This window comes from Natator depressus, chromosome 2 (genome assembly GCF_965152275.1).
Source record: "Natator depressus isolate rNatDep1 chromosome 2, rNatDep2.hap1, whole genome shotgun sequence".
Lineage (NCBI taxonomy): Eukaryota > Metazoa > Chordata > Testudines > Cheloniidae > Natator > Natator depressus.
Genome location: NC_134235.1, coordinates 205,518,475 through 205,542,573, shown reverse-complemented (window position 1 = coordinate 205,542,573; position 24,099 = coordinate 205,518,475). Strand labels below are relative to the sequence as shown.

The 24,099-nt window shown below is 43.9% G+C and overlaps 1 protein-coding gene and 1 pseudogene across 1 annotated transcript in view; one reads left to right on the top strand and one right to left on the bottom strand.

The window, feature by feature from the left end:
* DNAH11 (dynein axonemal heavy chain 11) overlaps window positions 1-24,099 on the top strand; it is a 276,304-nt gene that overhangs the window by 181,640 nt on the left and 70,565 nt on the right. Inside the window, 4 exon segments of the mRNA XM_074945797.1 lie at window positions 13,205-13,318; window positions 14,173-14,316; window positions 14,896-15,078; window positions 16,008-16,109. Coding sequence (XP_074801898.1) covers window positions 13,205-13,318; window positions 14,173-14,316; window positions 14,896-15,078; window positions 16,008-16,109 — 543 coding nt within the window.
* Window positions 7,416-8,047, bottom strand: LOC141983084 (small ribosomal subunit protein uS15-like; annotated as a pseudogene).

Sequence of the window (24,099 nt, the reverse complement as noted above, 5' to 3'; positions counted from 1 at the left end):
TACTGATGGCTTCTCCTTTGTTGTAACTGAAAGGTTGGTTTTGGGTGTTCCCAGCCTGACAACATATTCCAGTAACAGCACTGCTCATACAATGGCTGTACATACAATCCAATGGGATATCCGATGAAGTGAGCTGTAGCTCACGAAAGCTTATGCTTAAATAAATTGGTTAGTCTCTAAGGTGCCACAAGTCCTCCTTTTCTTTTTGCAAATACAGACTAACACGGCTGCTACTCTGAAACCTGGGATATTTATGTTCAACAGATCAAGACTTTTAAAATGATACCTCAGAAGGTATATTTTGTACAAAACATATAAACATATCACCAAGGTGAATATGGAGGTTCCAGGGTGCTACTAGTACAGAATATCACCAGAAGCTAATGGTGTAGGGATTTTGCAAGTTTTAAAGCATTTACTAGATGCCTTTACTAGAGGCCTTTAGAGATGCCCTGCCTATAGGGGAGAGGGGAGGGATGGGGTGGTCAGATCACATCAGAATCATCCAGAGAGGAAGGACGAGTCTGGATGGGACCAGACCCATGGTGTAAGCTGGAGCTTGTACAGGAGTCAAGAGAGTCTGCTGATAGGTATCACTTCTTTTGAGCTTGTAAACAATGGCAGTAGCACTGCAGCTACTCTGTGGGCAGCTGCAGTCACTCTTTGATGTGGTAGGTTGACATCACCCAGAGTAGCTGTACAGCGGTAAATACATTGTGATATGTCTTGCTTTCTAATAAGGAACCTGCCCCCTTCGAAGCAGAAAACCACACTGTCACACTAGTACAGTGTAGTATAGGTATTGTGGATGCTAGAATTACATTGGGTAAGCATAGGGAGTGAAGCTGGAACCACTCTGACTGCCCCCTCCAACTGAAACAATGTTTTTTCTTTGTGTGCTGCACTTGGATCATCATGTTCACTAGTCCAACTACTTTTTACATGTGATTGTACCTTTTATTTCCAGCTTCCCCAGCAATTCAGCTATTGCTCAGGAGCTCTTATCTGTAGGAACTTCCGCCCTGAACTGGACTACTAAAATGTTGGAGATAGGTTTTTAATACTGATCTCCACTTGGAGGAGTGGACTGATTGAAATCACCCTTCTGTCTCCCATCCCATTACTTTTTTCTTAAAAATCAATATAGCTTCTTAACTTTCTCCAGCCACCAAGAAGCAAAGAGTAATAACACAATAAACAAGAACAAGGAAGAGAAAATTAGGGAAATCAGAAAATGGAAATAAAACTAAAGCATCAGCTTGTGTGATATTTTAATTGTCTATTCTGTTTAATGGAAAGGACTACATCATATTTGAACCACTGCATGGTACTGTTTATGATGCAGGCGAGTTCAGTTGGTACATGTTCTTACCATTTTGAAATGGTGTTACATATGTTGTATGCAACGTTGTTGTAGTCATGTTGGTCCCAGGATATTAGAGAGACAAAGTGGATGGGGTAATATCTTTTATTGGACCAATTTATTGAAGAGCTCTGTGCACCTCAAAAGCTTGTCTCTCTCATGAACAGAAGCTGGTCCAATAAAAGATATTCCCTCACCCAACTTGTCTTACCACAGCTGTTGGACTGATCTGCTGACTTGTACCTTCACATATAATTGCAGCTTGTCTAAAACAGAATTTGTATTTTTTCCCATGTATAATAATATAATTTTTTCCCAGTAGCTTAGGCTGGCAGGCTTGCAGCACATAGAGAGAAAGTGTGAACCAAGGAAGATCTGAAAACTAGTACTTAATTTTAAAGTATGCTATGTCAGTGATGCAAACCAACGAATGCTGGGAAATTCAACCTATAACTCCCACGAACTCAGTCCTGAACTCATGTTGTTTTGGAGGTGGGGAAAGGCAGGAGGGACTGTTAAGCTTCACTTTGAGTTTCCTGGTTTAGCAATGTGTCACTTAATCCGAGTTTATTCTTAGTTTATTGTTTTCTTCGGTTTCCTAGATGTATTACAAATACACACACACACGGCTGCCAGCCCAGATTATTGTACAAACTACTACTGTAGTTAGGACATTACCTATTCATAGTAAAAGTTCTTATGGAGACTTTTTACTGCCAATGCACTGTAGTGGCTATCCAAATATTAATATCCCAATCACTGTAATATTTTGCTTTCTCCATAATTAGGTCTTGCTTGAATAAAGTCTAACAGGAAATGTGTGCATGAGAAGCTATTTCACATGAGTTGTGAGGTACAAGGATAAAGACCAAACTACATACAACTGACTTCAGCCCCAGGCAGCATATCCTTACAAAATAAGTACAATAATTTCCCAAATATGTAATTGTAAGCATAGACACCAACTTCTGCTCGTGCCTGTGGGTGCTCGACCCCCCGTGCCTCCTGCCGCATCCCCATTCCACCCCCTTCCCCAAAATACCTGCCCCAACTCTGCCCCCTCCCTGCCCCGCCCCCATTCCAACTCCTTCGCCAAATCCCTGCCCCAGCCCCGCCTCCTCCCATGAGCATGCCATGTTCCAGCTCCTCCCCCTCCCTCCCGGAGCTTGCTATGCCGCCAAACAGCTGTTTGGCAGTGGCAAGTGCTGCGAGGTAGGTGGAGGAGCAGGGATGCGGTGTGCTCAGGGGAGGAGGCGGAGGAGGAGGTGAGATGGGGTGGGGGGCACGGGGAGGGGAGCTTGGCTGCCAGTGGATGCAGAGCACCCACTAATTTTTCCCCATACAGAAATTCTCTACTAAGGTCTTGTCTACGTGAGAAATTTGTACTGATATAACCCAAATCGGTTTTTAAACTGATATAGTGAAACCATTGCACAAGGATGTGTGGATGCTCTTATTTCAGTTTTAAGAGTGGCTTAATTTGGTTTAGCTTAAGCCTGTTCCTAATAGTTTGGCTGAAGTCTATCTTAAACAAAAATAAGAGTGCCCATAAGGAAACTGCATTGATTTAACCATATCTGTTTAAATTCCCACCTGAAATTAAACCAGTGCAAATACTAGGGGAGACCATTGCATTGTGTCAGGTTACTCATGGGGTCTCCTTAGAATCCCTGGATATGTGAATGGCAGCGGAGACCATCAGTAAGTGTCAGAACAAGAGAAGTCTCACCTATATAGTAGTCAAGACATAAAATGGGACAACCTGACAGCTAGAGAGAGAGAAGCTGTGCTGCCCAGCTACACAGAGACTTCTGGGAGAGAAGCCTGTAGGCACTGCCCAGCTGGTGAAGGCTGGGGATGGGAAGAGTGGGGGCTGTGGTAAACACCTTCCCCCTGCAGGTAGCAGCAACAGCAGGAAGATAAGCAGAGGTTGGGCAACTTGTTCCTCCACCATGAGGTTCAGTCACTGTAAGGAGCCAAGCAGCTTGCTCCCCTACTGAGCCAGGAAAGAGCAGCATTAGGAGCACAGGGAGACACTGGAGAATGATTCACCCACTCCCTGTTCAGAGGAGAAGTAGCCACTGCAGAGGGTTAGGCTATGTCTACGCTACCACGATAAGTCGACCTACGCTACACAACTCCAGCTACACGAATAACGTAGCTGCAGTTGATGTACCTTACATCGAGTTACCCCAGGGTCTACACTGTGGGGGGTCAGTGGGAGAAAATCTCCCGTTGTCTTACATTACTCTTCTAGTTGGGGGTAGAGTACAGGGGTCAACTTTACTAGATCCGCTAAATCAACTGCCAGTGGATCAATCTCGGAGCGTCGATCCCGGCTGTAGTGTAGACCTGCCCTTAGAGACTGAGCAGTGGAGGCAGGATCTCCACTGCTGCAGCAGCTGGTGTGGGAGCTAAGAGAGTGAGGAGATCTGGTGTGCTGCTGGAGAGCAGGGGAATTCTGATATCACGGGTAACTTGGAATATCCCTCTGCTACTCCCAAGGAACGATAGGGCCTGCTGAAATTCTAAGAGCTAGCTGCACCAAAGAGCCCCAGCTAAACCAGGATTCCCAGCCAACAACTCACCTACACCATTCTCCAAGAAGCTTGCAATGTATTTTGAGGGATCAGAATAGCCTAGTGTGGAAGAATCTGACAAGTTCAGACTTGGATGAAGTAAGACTGGTGGAGTAACCCTGAGCTTGTAGGGAGCCCAGACAGACCTCTTATCGGCCAGGCTTCAAATAATTCAACTCACATATTAGGTGTCTGATAGTCGAGCAGGAGTTCTGTGGTCACTGGGGAGACACTGAGGTGGTACTTGTGCAAGTGACTGTCTGACAGCATCTAGAAGGGAAAATTACTGGTGGCCTAGGCTATTTTTGATGGTCATATTTGTTTCTGAAATTTGTTCTTTGCTCTGGGGTAGATGTGATGCTCCTCGGGGCACTCAGGACTGTGAGTCACCTTGTTGCCACCTGCCTGCGGTGCAAGGAAGCCTGGCCTGTGCCAGCTGGGTGTTAACTCCCTGACACAATCAGCCTGTCAGGTGCTCAAACACTCTCTTCTAAGCTACACCAGTCCTGCCAGTTGAAAATAGCTGCACTCCAGCCCCTAAGTCCCTTCAAAGTGTCCCCCTGTGATGTGCAGCCCCTGATCACTGGATACCCACAGAAATCCCAGATCCTCCATTTCTAAAGGAATGGTGTACTCTAGTTTTGCCTTAGAACACTGCTCCTGCATCATATGCAGCATTTGAGTTCAGTTATAATAAATCAAAGAGACATTTATGTAAGAAAAAAAGAGATTTAACTAGAAACCCGGGGGAACAAATGGTTACATACAAAACAAAACCATAAAACAGGAGCTAGGGCCTACACTTATTAACAGTTACCTTTCCTAGCTAATAAAGCAGATTCTCACACCCAAAGTTGTCTTTTGTAGCAATCACTAGCCCCAAGGAGCCAGGATCCAATCTTTCATGAAGCATTTCTGCTCCTCGGAGAATGAATCCAGAGTATCTTTCTCCATCCTGTTGATATGTTGAATCAGTCTGTTGCCTTTATTCACAGACAGGGTGACCCCCTTGCTGTCATATCCTTCCTTTCCACTTCCAGATGGTTTCAATGTTTATAGTTTACCTTTGATGGTTTTCCATTGACTTCTTTGGGTTGTTGCAATGGCTGACAATAGAGCAACATATTACATATTAGGCTAGCCTGTGCAGGGTGACAACACCCTCCAACTTGACTGGGCCTCCACCGAGACATACACTTTTTCTCTGGTGACTCATTTTCACTCCAAGACCATAAAAGCATAATTTTCCATATAGTTACATTACTCCTTAAATATCACCCACATCTCACAATGGTTATGGGTATCAATAAGTTACACACTTTCAGTAGAGACCTCACATGCTACCTTTTATGGATAAATACCATGAAAGCAATGTATTAGGTATAGTGAGTTTGTCAGGACTGAGACAGGAGTTACAGTGAACCCTGTGCCAGTTGGCACCCATGGTGTTTTTGTGTCACAGTATGGCCAGGCTTCTCCTATCCTATTTCCAAACTCTCCACTTTCCACCATGCAAACTGAGCAGAAGTTCAGCACTCCTCAGTTATCTATCACTACCCCAGTTTTAAATCCCCAATTTTAGGGGGTAGCAGTGAGCAAAATTAGCCTTTTCAACCTGCCCCCAATCTATCCTTCGTTGAGGGAATGACCGTTTTTCAAAGATCCTTTCCCCTAATCAGTGCCCTCCCTCTTTTCTCCTCTTCTTCCACATGGCAGAGCTGATCAAACTGAGTAAATAGGCCATGAGATGCTCCCACCTCTAAGGAGACTGTATCATGAGTCAAAGACTAGGAGCTCTCCCACAATCACTCGCAGCCCAGGGGCCCTCACTTGGCCAGGAAAAGGGACTCATATTTAAGACCTCTGGCCTTATCCAGCACCAGCCAAGACTCTTCCAGAGAAACCTTTGCAACAGTGGTGAGCTGGAGCCGGTTCGCATCGGTTCGCGTGAACCGGTTGTTAAATTTTGAAGCAGTTTTAGAACCGGTTGTTAACCCGCTTCCCTGCAGGAGGCACTGAGGCTTCGATGGGCTCCAGCCGGGAAGTGATGTAATTCCTGCTCCGGCCGCCGGGGGCGCTGCGCTGCGGGAGCCATGTGGGCTGCCGCCTGGCCCTGGGCATGAGCCCTGTTGCTGCTGCTGCTGCTCCCCTGGCCCTGAGGCTCCCGATGCTGCCTGGTGGGTCCCCGGCTGCTCTGCTGGGCCTGGGCTGCGTCCTGCTGCTCTCCCCGTGAATACCCACCATCCTGCCCGCAGCCAGCCCCTGTCTCCAGCCACCCCCCGCCCTGCCTGCACCAGCCCCTGTCTCCAGCCACCCCCCGCCCTGCCTGCACCAGCCCCTGTCTCCAGCCACCCCCTGCCCTGCCTGCACCAGCCCCTGTCTCCAGCACCCACGCACCCCCTGCCCTGTCTCCAGCCAGCCCTGCACCCCCTGCCTGCAGCCAGCCCCTGCCGCACGCACCCCCTGTCCTGCCTGCAGCTGGCCCCTGTCTCCAGCCATCCCCGCACCCTCTGCCCTGCCTGCACCAGCCCCTGCCGCACCCCCTGCCCTGCCCGCAGCCAGCCCTGCACCCCCTGCCTCCAGCTAGCCCTGCCCCACGCCCCTGTCTGCAGTTGGCCCCACGTCCACTGGTGCCCTGCAGTTCCCAGGGCAGCAACCCTGCACACCTGCTTCAATGAGGGGGGCAGGGAGCAGCTGGGACCCACACATGTGCACAAAAATCAGGACAGGGGGTGGGGGGTAATAGGAGCCTATATAAGAAAAAGACCCCAAAATCAGGACTGTCCCTATAAAATCGGGACATCTGGTCACCCTAGCACACCCCCAGGGAGTGGCAGAGACCCACACATGTGAAACGGAGCTCATTTCTAATTCAGGCCCATCTTTTTAAAAAAGAACTTTAGGCAGGGTTAACATACATCCATATTTTCGCGGACAGGTCAGGCTTTTTGGTTCTTAAATCGCCGTCCGGGAGGAATTTTTAAATCTTAAAAATTCCTCCCGGGAAAATACGGACGTATGGTAACCCTGTTGGTACAAAAATACATACTGGGGCACATTCCTTAAATCAGAACTTTTTATAGGGAACCAGTTGTTAAGATTTTGGCAGCTCATCACTGCTCTGCAAGGTTCTTGGGACTATATAAATCAGACCATCCTCACTGATCAAGAACCATTCAGGCTGGCTCTTTGGGATTTCTAGGATCCCCTGAGAAAGGAGCACAACAATTCGATGACTCTCCTATATATAAACAGGCAAGGAGTGTTGTCCTTATTCTCTACACAACAGAGAGAATATGGGGAAACCACATGGGCACAACTGGATTCCAAATAATGGTATTTACTAACTATATACAAATGCACAAGACTTCTCTAGATACTGTGACGGGGTCAGGCCAGATGGCTACGGAAGAGTGTTGTTTTTTTGGTCTTTAATGTGACTTTATTCTTTCAGCAAAAAGAAGAGTGAACTCTTATGCGACCAGAGCAGAGGTAGTGGATGACTCGTACTTCCACTTGGGTGGGAGTACTCTCTTGATCTTGTAGTAACGAGCCAGCCTGTGAATTCTGCTCTCAGTCAGAAGCAGACGACATCTGGCATCTTTATCCTTCTGAGTAGCAGCCGTGTTAGTCTGTATCCACAAAAAGAAAAGGAGTACTTATGGCACCTTCGAGACTCACAAATTTATTTGAGCATAAGCTTTCGTGAGCTACAGCTCACTTCCTCGGATGCTGTAGCTCACGAAAGCTTATGCTCAAATAAATTTGTTAGTCTCTAAGGTGCCACAAGTACTCCTTTTCTCCTTTCTGTTTCTCTCAAGATGTTTGTGGACAGCAACAGCTTTCTTGATCAAGTGGTACAGATCCTCTGGAAGGTCTGGGGCAAGTCTCTTGGACTTAAGGATCCTTAAAATTTTGTTGCCAGTGACAAAACGAACTTGGGCAACACCATGAGAATCCCTTAGGATTACACCGATCTGTGAGGGAGTCAGACCTTTCTTAGCCAGTTTGCAGATCTGTTCCTTTACGTCATCAGAAGTAAGTTTTAACCATGTGGGCACACTGACTGGGACAGGCCCTTCCCCGAAGTGTGCATGTGACCCATGATGGCGAGAGTGTTAGAAGGCAGATATATTAGTCCCAGATTAAGCAGGTCCATTTTCCCTGGGTAAGGTAACAGGGGCAGTTCCAGAACAAGAAGGAACTTCCTGGAACAAATTCAGGCAGGCTAATTAGGACACCTGGAGCCAATTAAGAAGCTGCTAGAATCAATTAGGGCAGGCTGGCTAATCAGGGCACCTGAGTTTAAAAAGGACCTCACTTCAGTTTGTGGCGTGCGTCTGAGGAGCTGGGAGCAAGAGGCACTAGGAGCTGAAAGTGAGGAAACTACAATCCATCGGTGATCTTCCTGAAAATACCATCCTGGCCACTATGGATGTAGAAGCCCTCTACACCAACATTCCACACAAAGATGGACTACAAGCCGTCAGGAACACTATCCCCGATAATGTCTCACGGCAAACCTGGTGGCTGAACTTTGTGACTTTGTCCTCACCCATAACTGTTTCACATTTGGGGACAATGTATACCTTCAAATCAGCGGCACTGCTATGGGTACCTGCATGGCCCCACAGTATGCCAAAATTTTTATGGCTGACTTAGAACAACGCTTCCTCAGCTCTCGTCCCCTAATACCCCTACTCTACTTGCGCTATACTGATGACATCTTCATCATCTGGACCCATGGAAAAGAAGCCCTTGAGGAATTCCACCATGATTTCGACAATTTCCATCCCACCATCAACCTCAGCCTGGACCAGTACACACAAGAGATCCACTTCCTGGACACTACGGTGCTAATAAGCGATGGTCACATAAACACCACCCTATACTGGAAACCTAGTGACCTCTATTCCTACCTACATGCCTCCAGCTTTCACCCAGACCACACCACACGGTCCATTGTCTACAGCCAAGCTCTACGATACAACCGCATTTGCTCCAACCCCTCAGACAGAGACGAAACACCTACAAGATCTCTATCAAGCATTCTTACAACTACAATACCCACCTGCTGAAGTGAAGAAACAGATTGACAGAGCCAGAAGAGTACCCAGAAGTCACCTACTACAGGACAGGCCTAACAAAGAAAATAACAGAACGCCACTAGCCGTCACCTTCAGCCCCCAACTAAAACCTCTCCAACGCATTATCAAGGATCTACAACCTATCCTGAAGGACGACCCATCACTCTCACAAATCTTGGGAGACAGGCCAGTCCTTGCCTACAGACAGCCCCCCAACCTGAAGCAAATACTCACCAGCAACCACACACCACACAACAGAACCACTAACCCAGGAACCTATCCTTGCAACAAAGCCCGTTGCCAACTGTGCCCACATATCTATTCAGGGGACACCATCACAGGGCCTAATCACATCAGCCACACTATCAGAGGCTCGTTCACCTGCACATCTACCAATGTGATATATGCCATCATGTGCAAGCAATGCCCCTCTGCCATGTACATTGGTCAGACTGGACAGTCTCTACATAAAAGAATAAATGGACACAAATCAGATGTCAAGAATTATAACATTCATAAACCAGTCGGAGAACACTTCAATCTCTCTGGTCACGCGGTTACAGACATGAAAGTTGCGATATTACAACAGAAAAACTTCAAAACCAGACTCCAGTGAGAGACTGCTGAATTGGAATTCATTTGCAAATTGGATACAATTAACTTAGGTTACCTTGCATAATGACTTAACCACTCCCAGTCTCTATTCAAGCCTATTTCCCCTTGTTTTTTCCAACCCCCCCCCCCCATTCCTCAGACGTTCTTGTTAAACCCTGGATTTGTGCTGGAAATGGCCCACCTTGATTATCATACACATTGTAAGGAGAGTGATCACTTTAGATAAGCTATTACCAGCAGGAGAGTGGGGTGGGGGGAGAGAAAACCTTTTGAAGTGATAAACACCCATTTTTTCGTGGTCTGTGTGTATAAAACATCCTCACTGCATTTTCCACTTTATGCATCTGATGAAGTGAGCTCTAGCTCACGAAAGCTTATGCTCAAATAAATTGGTTAGTCTCTAAGGTGCCACAAGTACTCCTTTTCTTTTAACTTATTTAAAGGGATAGTACCCGATTCCTATACATTGTGAGGTGGGGACAGGAAACTCAAACGTATTTGCTGAAGTGGGCCAGACTGTCTCCTGGGCAGAAGGCCACCCCTAGCTGCATCAGAGTGGTTTACATAAGTGGGACACTGAACACAAAAGCGGGCTGTCTAAGCTATCAGCAGAGAGACTACATGGAATGCTCCCTGAACCTAGAACTATTTCAGTTGATTTCCAGTACCGCAGGCTATCTCCAGGGAGATCTATTTGCATACAATCAAAATGCAAAGGTGAAACTCTTATTCACCTGAAAAGACCACCACTCCTCACTGGGATTGGACACTCTGACTCAGATCTGTTTTGGTTCTGTGCTTTCCTTGCCCTTCTGCTAGGAAGAGTCACTCAGAAGGAGAAAAAAGAGGAAATTATGGAAGAAGGCCATGGTAGTGAGAACTGTTTCTACTCAGTCTCTCACCTGACAGGACCTTCTGTCCTTGAGCCAGGTCCTGATTTTGGAACATGACAGCTTGGCTAACCTAGATGGGTTACTCTTCCACAATAATAGACTATCTTAGCATCCCACAGGCCTTCCACCCTCTTAGCCTACACAAGAGTTTGGACAAAATTCTACTGATACCAGGCTAGAAATTCCAGGAAACTAGTCATCCTAGCTCTTCTAGATGTCTTGCAAGATGACCTAAACTTGGGCCCAAGACCTCCTACCATTCTATCTCATGTCTCAGCACTACATAGTGTTATTAACACAGGCTTTTCCATGTCTCTGGTAAATCACCCAGTGGTATTCAGGCTCTTTAGGGGAGCATGTCTACCAAAACTAGCAGTCAGACCTGCCTTCCCTACCTGGGATCTTGCCACAATTCTGTAGGCTCTCCTGACCCATTCAAACTGATGGCATCTAAGTCCCTGCATTTCATTTCCATGCAGACCTGCTTCTTGATCACAATCAGATCAGAAAAGTCTGAAGCCTCTGCTCTTACTACTACATCTTCCATAACAACAGTCATTTTTCCTACCACTGAATTGATTGTTACCAAGATAAACTCTTCTTTCCATACATCACAGAAAATTGTTCTTCCTTTGTTTTTCCCAAAGCCTCTACACTTGTATGAAAGAGCTGTTCAATTTTACCTTAGCAGAACAAATCAGTTTTCCTATCTGTTCATTTCTTTTGCCCTAAATGTCTGGGCCTGAAAGCTCCTCCATAGCCAGACATCAAACCAAGCCCAAGGGGATCAGTGCCCATTCAACATTCTTCATGGCAGCATCCGGGGCAAAAAGGGAGTCAACCATTGAGGAGGATCTGTCTGTTCCTGCCTCTCCTCCTTTGGTAATATTTATGTGAGTTGTCATGCCAATAAAATCTCACTGAATTGAATTGAAATTGTGTAAAGCTGCTATGTAGTCACTCCCAACAGCACTGTTTTTACAGAGTGCTGTTGGGTTGACCTTCATTCCTCTACAGAAGGAAAATTCCTTGAGTGGAAAGTGCTCCAAGCCATGGTACCTAAATAACTTAATTATACTGTTTTTAGTTTCCTCATTCTACAGATGTTGTAGGCTGCTCATACTTGTCCATGAGGCTCTAAGAAAGAGCCATGTCCCTTCCACTTTCACTCCAGATGAGTGCTTCCACAATTGTAATGAAACACTAAATTTGTACTAGTAGATTAAAAATAAAACTTTGTAACAGTAGCACTTTATTCAGTCACATTTATTATACGCTTCTGGAATGAGAGCAGGAGGAGTGTGGTCAAGGTGTGGAGCCTCATGGACAAGTCTGAGCTGCCTATGATATTTGCAGAAAGCAAATAGCAATCCAAATGTCTTTGAATGGCAAAGAGGCCATATCCAGAAAGGAAATTATCAGGTAACAAATTTTGCAGTGTATTTCCAGGGTGGTTTCAGGATAAGAGTAATTGCTCTGTGTAGGTGGTAATTTAGCCACTGGTATACAAGTTCTCCTTTACAAAGTGCCTTGTAGCTGTTCTGAAATGGCTTTTTAAATGTATGTTTATTTAATTAGTGGGTATTATTAAAATAAAGCTGACACCATTAAGTTATCAGAAAGCTTAATTTATTTCCACAGTACAAAAGCAATGTCATAAACCAGAAGCTCTGGGCAAATTTCTGTTTTTTAAAATTCATGCTGTTTTTCAATTACACAATTACAAAAATCCCAAACTAGTCTAAACGTCTATTTTCTTACTTGCTGTATTAATACAATCAAAACCAATTTTAAAAGAAAAAAATATATTCCAAGAATAAAACATATTCACCAAATTTAAGCCTGGCAGACATTTTTTTTATTTTATATTTAGTTATAAAACTGTCAGTGTAAAAGATTATGATGGAAACTATCAGAGTGTTTAGCTATGACCCTGACCCAGAGTATATTGTGATTAAATAACTGGGCAAATGATTGCATAACTTAACTTTTTTTTTTTTGTCAAGATGCCAGATAAATCTGTCTGAGACACACAAATCCACAAATGTGGCAATTTTTTTGCCATTTTCTAGCTCCGCCATTTGCCTGCTCACTATTTTGCCTGTATTCTTGATATCAATGTGTTTTTCCCACAAAGAAATTCAGTGGGTATCCTCCATCTTCTTCCATGTTTCTGCTCAGAAAAGGATAGAACAGCAAGAGGGAGCAACTTCATGATTCAGGACAGCAAAGAGAACAGCTAGGATGAAAGGAACGTGGCACTCTCTGAACTCTTTATCAGATGTAATGGGGTTTATACTTTGTCTGGATGCAGTGGTCTGCAGGAAGAGGAGGCTGCAATAGGCTGCCTGGGGTTGTAAATCACCTGCCATGTGGAGCTTTTAACTTAGCAGAGCTCAGTCACAGCTGGGGATCTGACTCATTGTCTCTTTCTTGGGATCATTGTATGTTGGGAGATTTTTGGTTCTCATGATACAGTAACTATAGGAGTGTAGGCTATGCCACACAGTTTGTGACGGTGCCTATTGTAAAAAAGGTTACTACTTACTATAAATTGCTTGCATACCCAGACACTAAGAAAAAGATCTGTCTGCAGCTTAAGCAGCTCTGACTGCATATGGAAAATTAGGTCTCAGGCTAAACTCTTAAGATTCTTTGTTTGAATAGGTAGTGGCAATCCAAACAGAAGTATCTCTGAAGCAGAGAGAATGTGAAGATGACTTGTTGAAAACTGAACCTGCTCTAGTGGCTGCTACAGCAGCTTTAAATACACTTAATAAGGTAAGAACCAGGCAGTTTAATGGCTGTGAGGAACTTCATTTAAAGGATTTTAATAAGCTATGTATGGGTCAGCCCATTGGTCTTGTTGCTGTACTGGTCAATGAAAGATCAGGAATGAGCTTGTTCCCCCACCTCCCTAGACTGGGAATTTTGTAGAAGCAGCATAATTAGTATGAAGGCGCACCTTGAACCTCTTGAGTTGTTCTGGCTGATTTGAAGCATCACTATGACATAGGGTCTGTTGTGTATATGGGACAGAGGGAAGAAGTGCATGTGCCCAGAAGAAAACTGTCAAAGTAGTATGATGTGTATAGATTATTTTACCTACTATTATTGAAAGTAGTAGCACTACAATATGGTACACGTGTATAGGGTTTTTTGCTGTGATTTATTTTACTACTGATAAAGTCAAGTCACATCGAATAATCTATATTAAATATAATACCGACTGCAACAAGGATAATTAGTTGATTTGGGTTCAAGTCCAACAGGAAATTTGTGTGAAAAAATGGCGTTTGCACTTTAGGCTGTCGAAAATTGTGTATGTATATAGAATCCATACAGAACATTGCGTGTTCATTTTAGAGCTGCAGGACAGCGATGGCTTCCTGTAACTATCATGCAGATCGTTGCAGTTCTACTTACTATATGAAGTGATGACCAATGGGATCACAAGCAACCAAGAGTTGTCAAAGAGTACAGCTGTGCATTCTTAATCTCTTAAGAATGATTCTGCTGTACCTCTGCTGCACTAGCAATTCCATTATTTCTCTGCAGACATCTCTCGCTTTGCAGATGGCTAGCTCTGTTTGGCAGCTTTCTGCTGATTTTTTTTTTTTGTGATTGCTTTACAGATTAATCTCACTGAATTGAAAGCCTTCCCCAACCCACCAACTGCAGTAACTAATGTTACTGCTGCAGTCATGGTATTACTGGCTTATAACGGCAAAGTGCCCAAAGACCGAAGTTGGAAAGCTGCTAAAGTCTTCATGGGAAAGGTGCTGGACAGTGGGAAATCATCTGTTGGCTATGTGTGATGGGTGAGAGGAGGGCTAGTTAATTAAATATTACAGTCAAGGGTAGTTCTGAGTCAAATGTAATATCACTCTCTTACAGACTTAATTGAAGGAGCTGGATGTCATATTGTTATAAATCATGTCTCCACATGGCTTCAGTGGCATACTGAAGTCAACATGAGCATCAACTGGGAGTTACTTATTTGCAAAACTGAGAGCAGTCAAGTATAAGAGGAAGAAGATTGTATATATGTTTTTACCCGATATCAGACAGTTTCCCAAATTAATTGCAAAGAGGGACTCGGGTGGTTGGATTTTTTTGAGGGGGTGTGATGGGTTCTGTAAATGAATGATTCATGTGAAGATGTGCTTCATGCCACTCCCCCTTTTTTTTTTCCAAAATTTGTATTCACTCAGTGCAATCTCCAAAAGCAAACTAAATGCAGAGTGCCCATTTTGCTTTTATATTTTAAGGTCATGAAAGCAGGAGTTAACTTGTGATCTTGAAATGTTCTCTGCAGTGTAAATGGATTGGGTACATTAGGTCTCTTCTCCTTGCAGGTTGATGACTTTCTACAAGCTTTAATTACTTATGATAAGGAGCATATTCCTAAGAACTGTCTGAAAGTGGTCAAAGAGCATTACTTGAAAGATCCAGAATTCAACCCAAATTTGGTCCGCACGAAGTCCTTTGCAGCAGCTGGTCTCTGTGCCTGGGTTATCAACATAGTAAAATTCTATGAGGTACTATATATCAAAATATTTGGTCTCTGACTGGACAAGTAGGTGGGTTTGGAAGGATACTATGATAGACGCTTGTGACTATTTCAGGAGGTTCAGTGTATAATTTTCAGTGAAGATACAAGACTAAATGCAGATGGAGGTTGAAATGGAAAACAGTGCTAAGGCTTGAAAACTTCATTTTTAAACAACAAATTTGTGGCCATTAGGGGTTTGTAATTGTCATTATGATGCAACAGTGGGGACAGATCGTATATCCTTCTTCTCCAGATACATATTCCCCTTCCACTTGAACTAAAGGAAAATCTCAGCTAGCTGTCTACATGACAGGCAGTCTGAGACACAGTTGAGCAATTCTGATTCTCCAGTAGATGCCAGTGGTATATATGCAAACTAGTGAGCCCATTGCAGTATGATGTCTGGATGTCCTTTAATTGTGAATATTAGAAAATCTACTTGATTACAATGTACTATTTAAATTAAATGCACACTTTACCCTTTAATTCTGAGATCAAAAAAATCATTCCACATGTGAATTGATTTGATTTGCACAGCAGACTGGTTTTCCCAAATTGAAACCCCCCCTTATTCTGTGCTAAGGAAACAAAAGTTGGAAAGAGTTTGGGATAAATGGGCAGCGTTCATTTCTGTTTAAGATATTCTTAAATAAGCTACTGTCAGAACTACAAGGGATAACTCCTCTCCCAGAAAGCAAGTTGTATATGTGTATAGCTATAATTTTGTATTTATTGTAGGTTTGTATGTATTTCACTACCATGCACAAAGGTAAAGCAAATGTATGCAACCTGTGACTTACTGGTTCGTTGTACAGATTTAGAAGCTCTTTCATCAGGTGTCATTTGCCGTTTTTGTGAATGAATTCAAGACTTACTTTTTGTCCGAATAAAACTATACTCTCTCTCTTTCTCGAGGTGTATTGTGAAGTGGAGCCAAAACGTCATGCACTGGCCCAGGCAAATGTCGAACTAGCAGCAGCCACTGAAAAGCTAGAAGCAATTAGGAAAAAGCTTGTTGTAAGTACTGTCTGAACAACGATAGTCCTCTTCAAGTATCTTGAACTCATTTCATTGGCTTGTGTCCATCTCTATGGCAAGGCACCAACTCTATCCAGAAAGATAACTGGTTTTATTACTCCCCAGCTCTGAAATGCCATAAAGTCCTTGTTTTAGTGTCAAAGATATGGTTGTACTGTATTAAGCTTTATTACTACTTTTCCTGTAAATCTATTGAAGAGCATCCTGCATTTTCAGTTGGAGCACATTAGGCCATTAACAAGAAATTACAGAATTTCCCCAAAGCCATTCAGCTACATACAAAACCAATAGATTTAATAAACAAAAATGGCAATTGATACAAATCATTCTGTTATTTATATGAGCTGTATATCCCTGCAGAATCAGTTGTTGTTATATGGCTATTGACTTGTTGGTGGATAGGAATAACTTCCAGATTGGGCATTGGAAGCTCATGCCCATCTGCATTTATGCTTGGTATTAATTAAATAATAAAAATGATATTAAATCCCTTCTGAATCTTTAAGAAAAACATTGAGAAACTTGGAGATAGAAACCAGGACCTCAGCTTCTTCAGACCATCCTGTCTTTTGAGATATTGGTTGTACCAAAAAGTATAGTTACCACGAAATATTTATTTAACTCTTTTTCCTGTGTTTATATTCAGAGCCACGTATGCTTACTTTCTGGACAAAAATAATTCTTTACTGCTTTCTTTACTCCTGTCAGCCCTGCTGAATCAACTTAGCTGTGAGAAAGCGATCTGGGATGCTGTCCTGGCTTGCTCATTGTCAGATTGTTAACAAAATTCCAATAGAAGGAGCAGATTCTATCCTGAGTCAGACCTGCGCAACTTCATTTCTAACTGGGGAGAATTTGGCCTGCAGAATCTTTATTATCAGGGAGTGACATACAAGAAGGAAAGAACCCAGGTCGACTTTCAGTTCCCAGACTGAGTTTGCAAGGCTGGCAAATAGGTGGTTGAGAGGAGGAGGAATAAATCCTTTAAGCATGTTTGATGGTAATAATGATCTGGAAGTCATTGTGAGATAGCAAATGTGGGACTCCCACAGTGCCTTTCTTAGTCAATTTTCAGAGTAGAGAGCTTGTGCTTTCTTGTTCTGTGCTTAATACCTCAAAAAACTTTTTACTGTCTGCTTATTCTTATAATTCAATAAGGTCCCATCTCTGAGTCCAGTTTCTGACCCTTAATATATGTGCATTTCCCATTTTTTCCTCTTACAAATTTCTCTACATGTGGTCATGTGTTTATTTTGCTTTAATTATGGTGAGTTTCCTGTAGGAAAAGTTGTACACCACAGGTTAAGTTACAGTTCCCCTTGCTGTTATCTGTTTCCCGTATATGGCCAAATATGTCATCACATTGCATATTTAACATGAATATTTTTCTCAATAGCCATATAGAATACACAATAGATCTTCAGCCAGGCTTCTTTTCACAGAGGGGCTGGATGTGGTTACTTGTTCTAGTAAAACAGATAATAGAATGACAGGTTACAGTTTTGTCTTTAAAAAAGTTAGTCAAGTCCAGAGAAGATTGTAGGAGCTTCAGATGGATTTCACCAAGCTCAGTGAATGCGCAAAACTAAAACAGATGAAATTAGATATTGATAGGTGCAAAGTAATACACAATTGAAGGAATAATTTGATCTCCTCCTCCACCTTTCTGGGTTCTAAGTTAACTGTATCATGTGAGGAAAGAGACTTGAACATCATTATAGACAGTTCAATGAGGACCTCTGTTCAATGTCAGCAGTGGTCAAAAAAGCAAACACAGTGCTAGAATGCATAAGAAATTGAAGTGTAATTACTGGCTTGGTATATTGATTAATTTCTTAGCCTGCTGTGATCGATCAGGGCTCAGTCCCCTGGATGGTCACGACATCAGGAAAATTATTACCCATGTTGTTGGAATGAGAGACCCGAGGAGCACACAAGAAACAATTGCAGTTTATCACAAAGGCCCTTTATTAACCAATCCACTAAGTAGAGAAACAATCCCAGAAACATTGAAATACAACAGCAGGGAGAGTGTGTGTCAAGGTTCCTTCACCACTCTGAACTCCGGGGTACAGATGTGGGGACCTGCATGAAAGACCCCCTAAGCTTATTCTTACCAGTTTAAGTTAAAAACTTCCTCAAGGTAGAAACTTTGCCTTGTCCTTGAACCGTATGCTGCCCCCACCAAGCGTGGTAAACAAAACAGGGAAAGAGCCCACAGGGAGACGTCTTCCCCCTTTCCTGGGGAAGGCTTGATAAAAATCCTCACCAATTTGTACAAGTGAACACAGACCCTTGGATCTTAAGAACAATGAAAAATCAATCAGGTTCTTAAAAGAAGAATTTTAATTAAAGAAAAGGTAAAAGAATCACTTCTGTAAAATCCGGATGGTAAATACTGGTTGTCCGTTCTAAAAGGGCTTCTAAATTTAACAACCGGCCAAAAGTGGTGCCTTAAGCGCTGACTCCGTGGGTGCTCCGGGGCTGGAGCACCCCCGGGAAAATTTGGTGGGTGCAGAGCATCCACCGGCAGCTCCCTGGCCCCAGCTCACCTCCGCTCCACCTCCACCCCTGAACGCACCTCCCCGCTCTGCTTCTCCGCCAGCCCCCCCCCGGCTTCCCGCGAATCAGCTGTTCACGCTGGAAGCTGGGGAGGGCTGAGAAGCAAGCGGTGGCTTCGCGCTCAGGCCCGCAGAGGCGGAGCGGAGGCAAGCTGGGGCGGGGGGGCGCGAGGAGGGCCGCCCGCGCCGCAGCAGGTAACCTGGGGGGCACACAGGGGAACCGCTCCCCGCCCCAGCTCACCTCCGCCTCCCTGGGCCTGAGCATGAAGCCACCGCCTGCTTCTCAGCCCTCCCACGCGAACAGCTGATTAGCAGGAAGCCGGGGCGGGGCGGAGAAGCAGGGCGGGGTGGCGCATTCAGGGGAGGAGGCGGAGTGGAGGTGAGCTGGGGCTGGGCGCGGGGCGGGGAGCTGCCGGTGAGGGCTCTGCACCCACCAAATTTTCCCCGGGGGGGCTCCAGCCCTGGAGCACCCGGGGAGTTGGTGCCTAAGGCGCCACTTTTGATGTGATCAGTGAGGGGAGCGGCTGCTCCCCCTGCTCTCCCCCTTGCTACTCTACCCCGCCCCTAGGAGCCAGAGGGACCTGCTGGATGGTTCCCAGGAGCTGACCCAGGTAAGCACCACCAGGACTCCCCACCTCGCCCCCCGGCAGGTCCCTAGGCTCTTAGGGGTGGGCGGGGTGGGCACCCTCCTGCCCGGTTCTGGGGGCAGTCAGGGGACAGGGGTGGATGGGGCGGGGGTGTGTGTCAAGGAACACAGGGGGTTGGACGGGGCAGGAGTCCTGGGGGGCGGGGGCGGGCCATGTCCCCCTCGTGGGGTGAGGAGGGAACCGGTTGTAAAGATTTTGGCATCTCATCACTGCACAAGGTTATTTATCAGTCAGCTAGTCATGTCAACCCATTCTTCAGCCTGAAGTCCTGTTTGGCTAAGCTAAATATCTTACCGGCCTTATTCCTGTATGCCCTATATTAAAATATTTAATTAATACTTACGTTTCACCTCTGTATCCTAAATATACCCAATATCTTTTATCCTTGGCTATAAAATGGAAGGGAGAATAATGCAGAAAATACAGCACCATTATATAAATGAATAGTGTGGCCTCTTTTGGAACACTGTATGTAGTATTGGTCACCTCCTCTCAGAAGAGGATCTTGCAGAATTAGAGGGGGTTCAGAGAATAATTAAGGGCCTGGGAAAAGTCTCATATGAAGAAAGATTGGAATTGTTTACCTTAGAGAAAAGGCAAATAAGAGGGGACATACAAATGTATAAAATAAGTGGCATAGAGAAGTTAACTTAGGAACTGCTATTCACTCTGTCATGTAACACAAGAACAGAGAGAGTAAGTGAAATCGAAAGGTGGCAAATTCAAAAGGAAATACTTTCCATATAATGCATATTTAGTCTGTGGAACTCCTTGCCACAAGACAGTCATAGATTTTTTTTTCAGGGCCAAACGGGATTGTTGTGATGATCTAGTCTAATCTCCTGAATAATACAGGCCATTGTATTTCACCCAGTAATTTTTGCATCAAGTTTGTATCTTGTGGTTGAGCTAGTGCATATCATTGAGTCCAAGAGCTGAGCAGGATTCAAAAAGGGATTAGACCTTTGTATGGTTAACAAGAATATCCAGAGTTTATATAATATTAGAAATGAACAAGAGTTTTGGAAGAGAAATAATCCTCTCTGCTTCAGGCCTTAATGCAACCTCGATCTATTGAGAATTAGGGAGAAACTTTCCGTGGGGGCAGGCTATCCTATAAGAAAGTAAGGGGTTTCTTACCTTCATGTGGCTCATTTGGTGACAGGATGCTGAACTAGATGGACCACTGGTTTGATTTAATGTGGCAGTTCCCTTAGAGTAAGGGAATCATGAATACTGCAAGATCTCCTGTTGAGCTGGAGAACTCCATGCTTGCTTCTTGCAGCCCACATCTTGGATCCCCTCAGCTTCAATTATGGGGTGGTTTGTTCATAGGCCAGTGGAAAAAATCTTGCAGTTTATCCAAATGCCTTATGTTTTTCCGCAAACTATAGGAAAAAGGGACTACTTCCCAGTGTGTTTTGCTGTTTTACATGAGTAATCTGATTTAAGTAGCTCATTGGTATAAATTACAAATATACTCAAAAAGGCATCCTGAAGCTATGTGGCATTATCAGATTTCGAAATGGGCTCACAATAATTCATAGATTCACAGATACTAAGGTCAGAAGGAACCATTATGATCATCTAGTCTGACCTCCTGCAGAACGCAGGCCACAGAATCTCACCCACCCACTCCTGTGAAAAACCTCTCACCTATGTCTGAGCTATTAAAGTCCTCAAATCGTGATTTAAAGACTTCAAGGAGCAGAGAATCCTCCAGCAAGTGACCCGTGCCCCATGCTACAGAGGAAGGCAAAAACCCTCCAGGGCCTCTTCCAATCTGCCCTGGAAGAAAATTCCTTCCAGACCCCAAATATGGCAATCAGCTAAACCCTGAGCATATGGGCAAGATTCACCAGCCAGATACTACAGAAAATTCTTTCCTCGGTAACTCAGATCCCACCCCATCTAACATCCCATCACAGGCCATTAGGCCTATTTACTGTGAATATTTAAAGATCAATTAATTACCAAAATCATGTTATCCCATCATACCATCTCCTCCATAAACTTATCGAGTTTAATCTTAAGGCCAGATAGATCTTTTGCCCCCACTGCTTCCCTTGGAAGGCTATTCCAAAACTTCACTCCTCTGATGGTTAGAAACCTTCATCTAATTTCAAGTCTAAACTTCCTGGTGGCCAGTTTATATCCATTGTTCTTGTGTCCACATTGGTACTGAGCTTAAATAATTCCTCTCCCTCTCCGGATATATTTATAGAGAGCAATCATATCCCTCTGATATATTTATAGAGAGCAATCATATCTCCCCTCAACCTTCTTTTAGTTAGGCTAAACAAGCCAAGCTCCTTGAGTCTTCTTTCATAAGACAAGTTTTCCATTCCTCGGATCATCCTAGTAGCCTTCTCTGTACCTGTTCCACTTATTGTAATGTAGCACTAGATAAAGGAAAGATACCACTTGGCAGTTACTGCAATGTATTTGAATTGTCCATGTTAAGGTAATGTTTTAATATCTATTACTGAAATAATTGAAACATTTTTATTAAAACTTTGTGCTTATCTGACAGTATTATATAAGGCTTAAAAAGATTAAAGTCATTATAACACTGCAGTCTAAATCACCAAGAAACATATACGAACAACCACCTTTCCAGGATTGTCAACTAGACAAAAATAAAAATTTCTTTTAAAAAATATAGTTAAAACTAGGGCTGTCAAGTGATTAAAAAAATTAATCATGCTGTTAACAATAGAATACCATTTATTTTAAATATTTTTGGATGTTTACTACATTTTCAAATATATTAATTTCAATTACAACACAGAATACAAAGTGTACAGTGCTCACTTTATATTTTTGATTACAAATATTTGCTCTGAAAAAACAAAAAATATTTATTTTTCAGTTCACTTCATACCAGTTTTGCAATGCAGTCTCTCTATCATGAAAGTTGAATTTACAAATGTAGAATTATGTACCCCGAAAAATACATTCAAAAACAAAACAATGTAAAACTTTAGAGTCCACAAGTCCACTCAGTTCTACTTCTTGGTCAGCCAATCACTCAGACAAACAAGGTTCGTTACAATTTGCAGGAGATAATGCTGCCTGCTTCTTGTTTACAATGTCACCTGAAAGTGAGAACAGGCTTTCGCATGGCACTGTTGTAGCTGGCGTTGCAAGATATTTACATGCCAGATGCACCAAAGATTCGTATGTCCCTTCATGCTTCAACCACCATTCCAGAGGACATGCTTCCATGCTGATGAAGGGTTCTGCTTGATAATGATACAAAACAGTGTGGACTGACACATGTTCATCCCACAGAATTTAAAGTGATTTAGGATGAAAAAACTCTCTATAACTATAGTTATACAAACATTGGTGTAGCTGACAGGAAGTGTATTGTATAATAACAGCAGTTTACTTTAGGTATGTTGAAGGTCATGAAGCTAAAAATGCATCCCGATCAGAAAGTGCCATAGAAGCAAGAAATTGAGATAGATTGTTCTTAGAGGAGGATCACTGGCCAGATTCATCAGTACTTTCCCCATGACTGGCATTGCTCACACTCTGATGATTTTTGTTCAAGAAAGTGTAGGGTTTTCCTTTATGTATAATTGCAATATTGCCAACTCTCGTGATCTTTTTCATGAGTGACAGGATTTTGATGGGGGCTGGAGTCTGGTCTCTCAATAATGTGAGAAGCTCCAGTCTTCTAACCAATTTGAGCCCTGCCAGGTGGCAAACCTCTTCTGATTGGTTGCTTAGCCCCAGCGGGTGGGCAAATGGGGCAGGCAGCCAATCCCAGCTGCTGCAGGAAGAGAGCACTCTCCTCCTTCCCCTCCCCTCAGCAACCTGAATCTATCCTCACAGGAAGGAAGGGAGGGAACAGGAGGGAGCTACGGAACCCAGTGGTTCAAGATGGCTCCATCCACTCTTTTTCCCTCTTCTTTTGTGAGCAACAAGGTAAGGGTGGCACCATTGCTTCTGCATCCCCTGGCCTGGGAACGGGCAGAGGGGGTGAAGAATGCCAGAACTGCTCCCCACCATCCTGGAAAGCTGGGAGGCTGAATAAATGGAAGGTGGGAGCTGAACTGATGTATGGGGGGGCTGTCGGGGCGGCTGAACTGATGTGGGGACAGGATTGATTTGGAGGTTGGGGGGCAGAATTAATTGCAGGGATGGGTATGGGCAGCTGTGGGGGTGAAAAATCTCCTTTCCCAATAAATGTGGGAGAGAGAGAAACACTAATTGTCTCTCACGCATGCACACACACTAGGGATGAGCAGGAGAAGTTCAAAAGACAGACCCAAAATAGAACACAATATAATTTTAAAAAAAAATGCCATGAATGTTTGGGGAAAAATCTCATGATTTTTGATTTTTTGAGGTTGGCTACTGTAATTTGCACTTCTCCAGAAAAAAAATAAAGGAAAGTCCTGACTGTGTTCTGTCTTTATAATGCTAAATTCCCAGTTGCTGGCCTCTGTAAATGGGTCCTGGTTAATGTCTGTCAGGAATTGGGGCAGGCGCAGTCAAGTCTAGTGGTCAGAGCCAGGATACACAAGCCAAGGGCCAGAACTGGGTTACCTGGAGTCAAGGTTGAGACAGAGCTGGAACAAGGCCAGGTGTATCTAAGCAGCAGGTCAGTGATCTGCCTTGATGCACAGACAGCCTCCAGGTGTTTTTCCTACGTCTTAAATAGTGTGCCTGGGCCAATAAGAGAATGTGGTAGGCTCCTCTAGTCAGGGCCTCTCTTGGCAGGACATCCAGTGGTGCTGGGCCTCACAA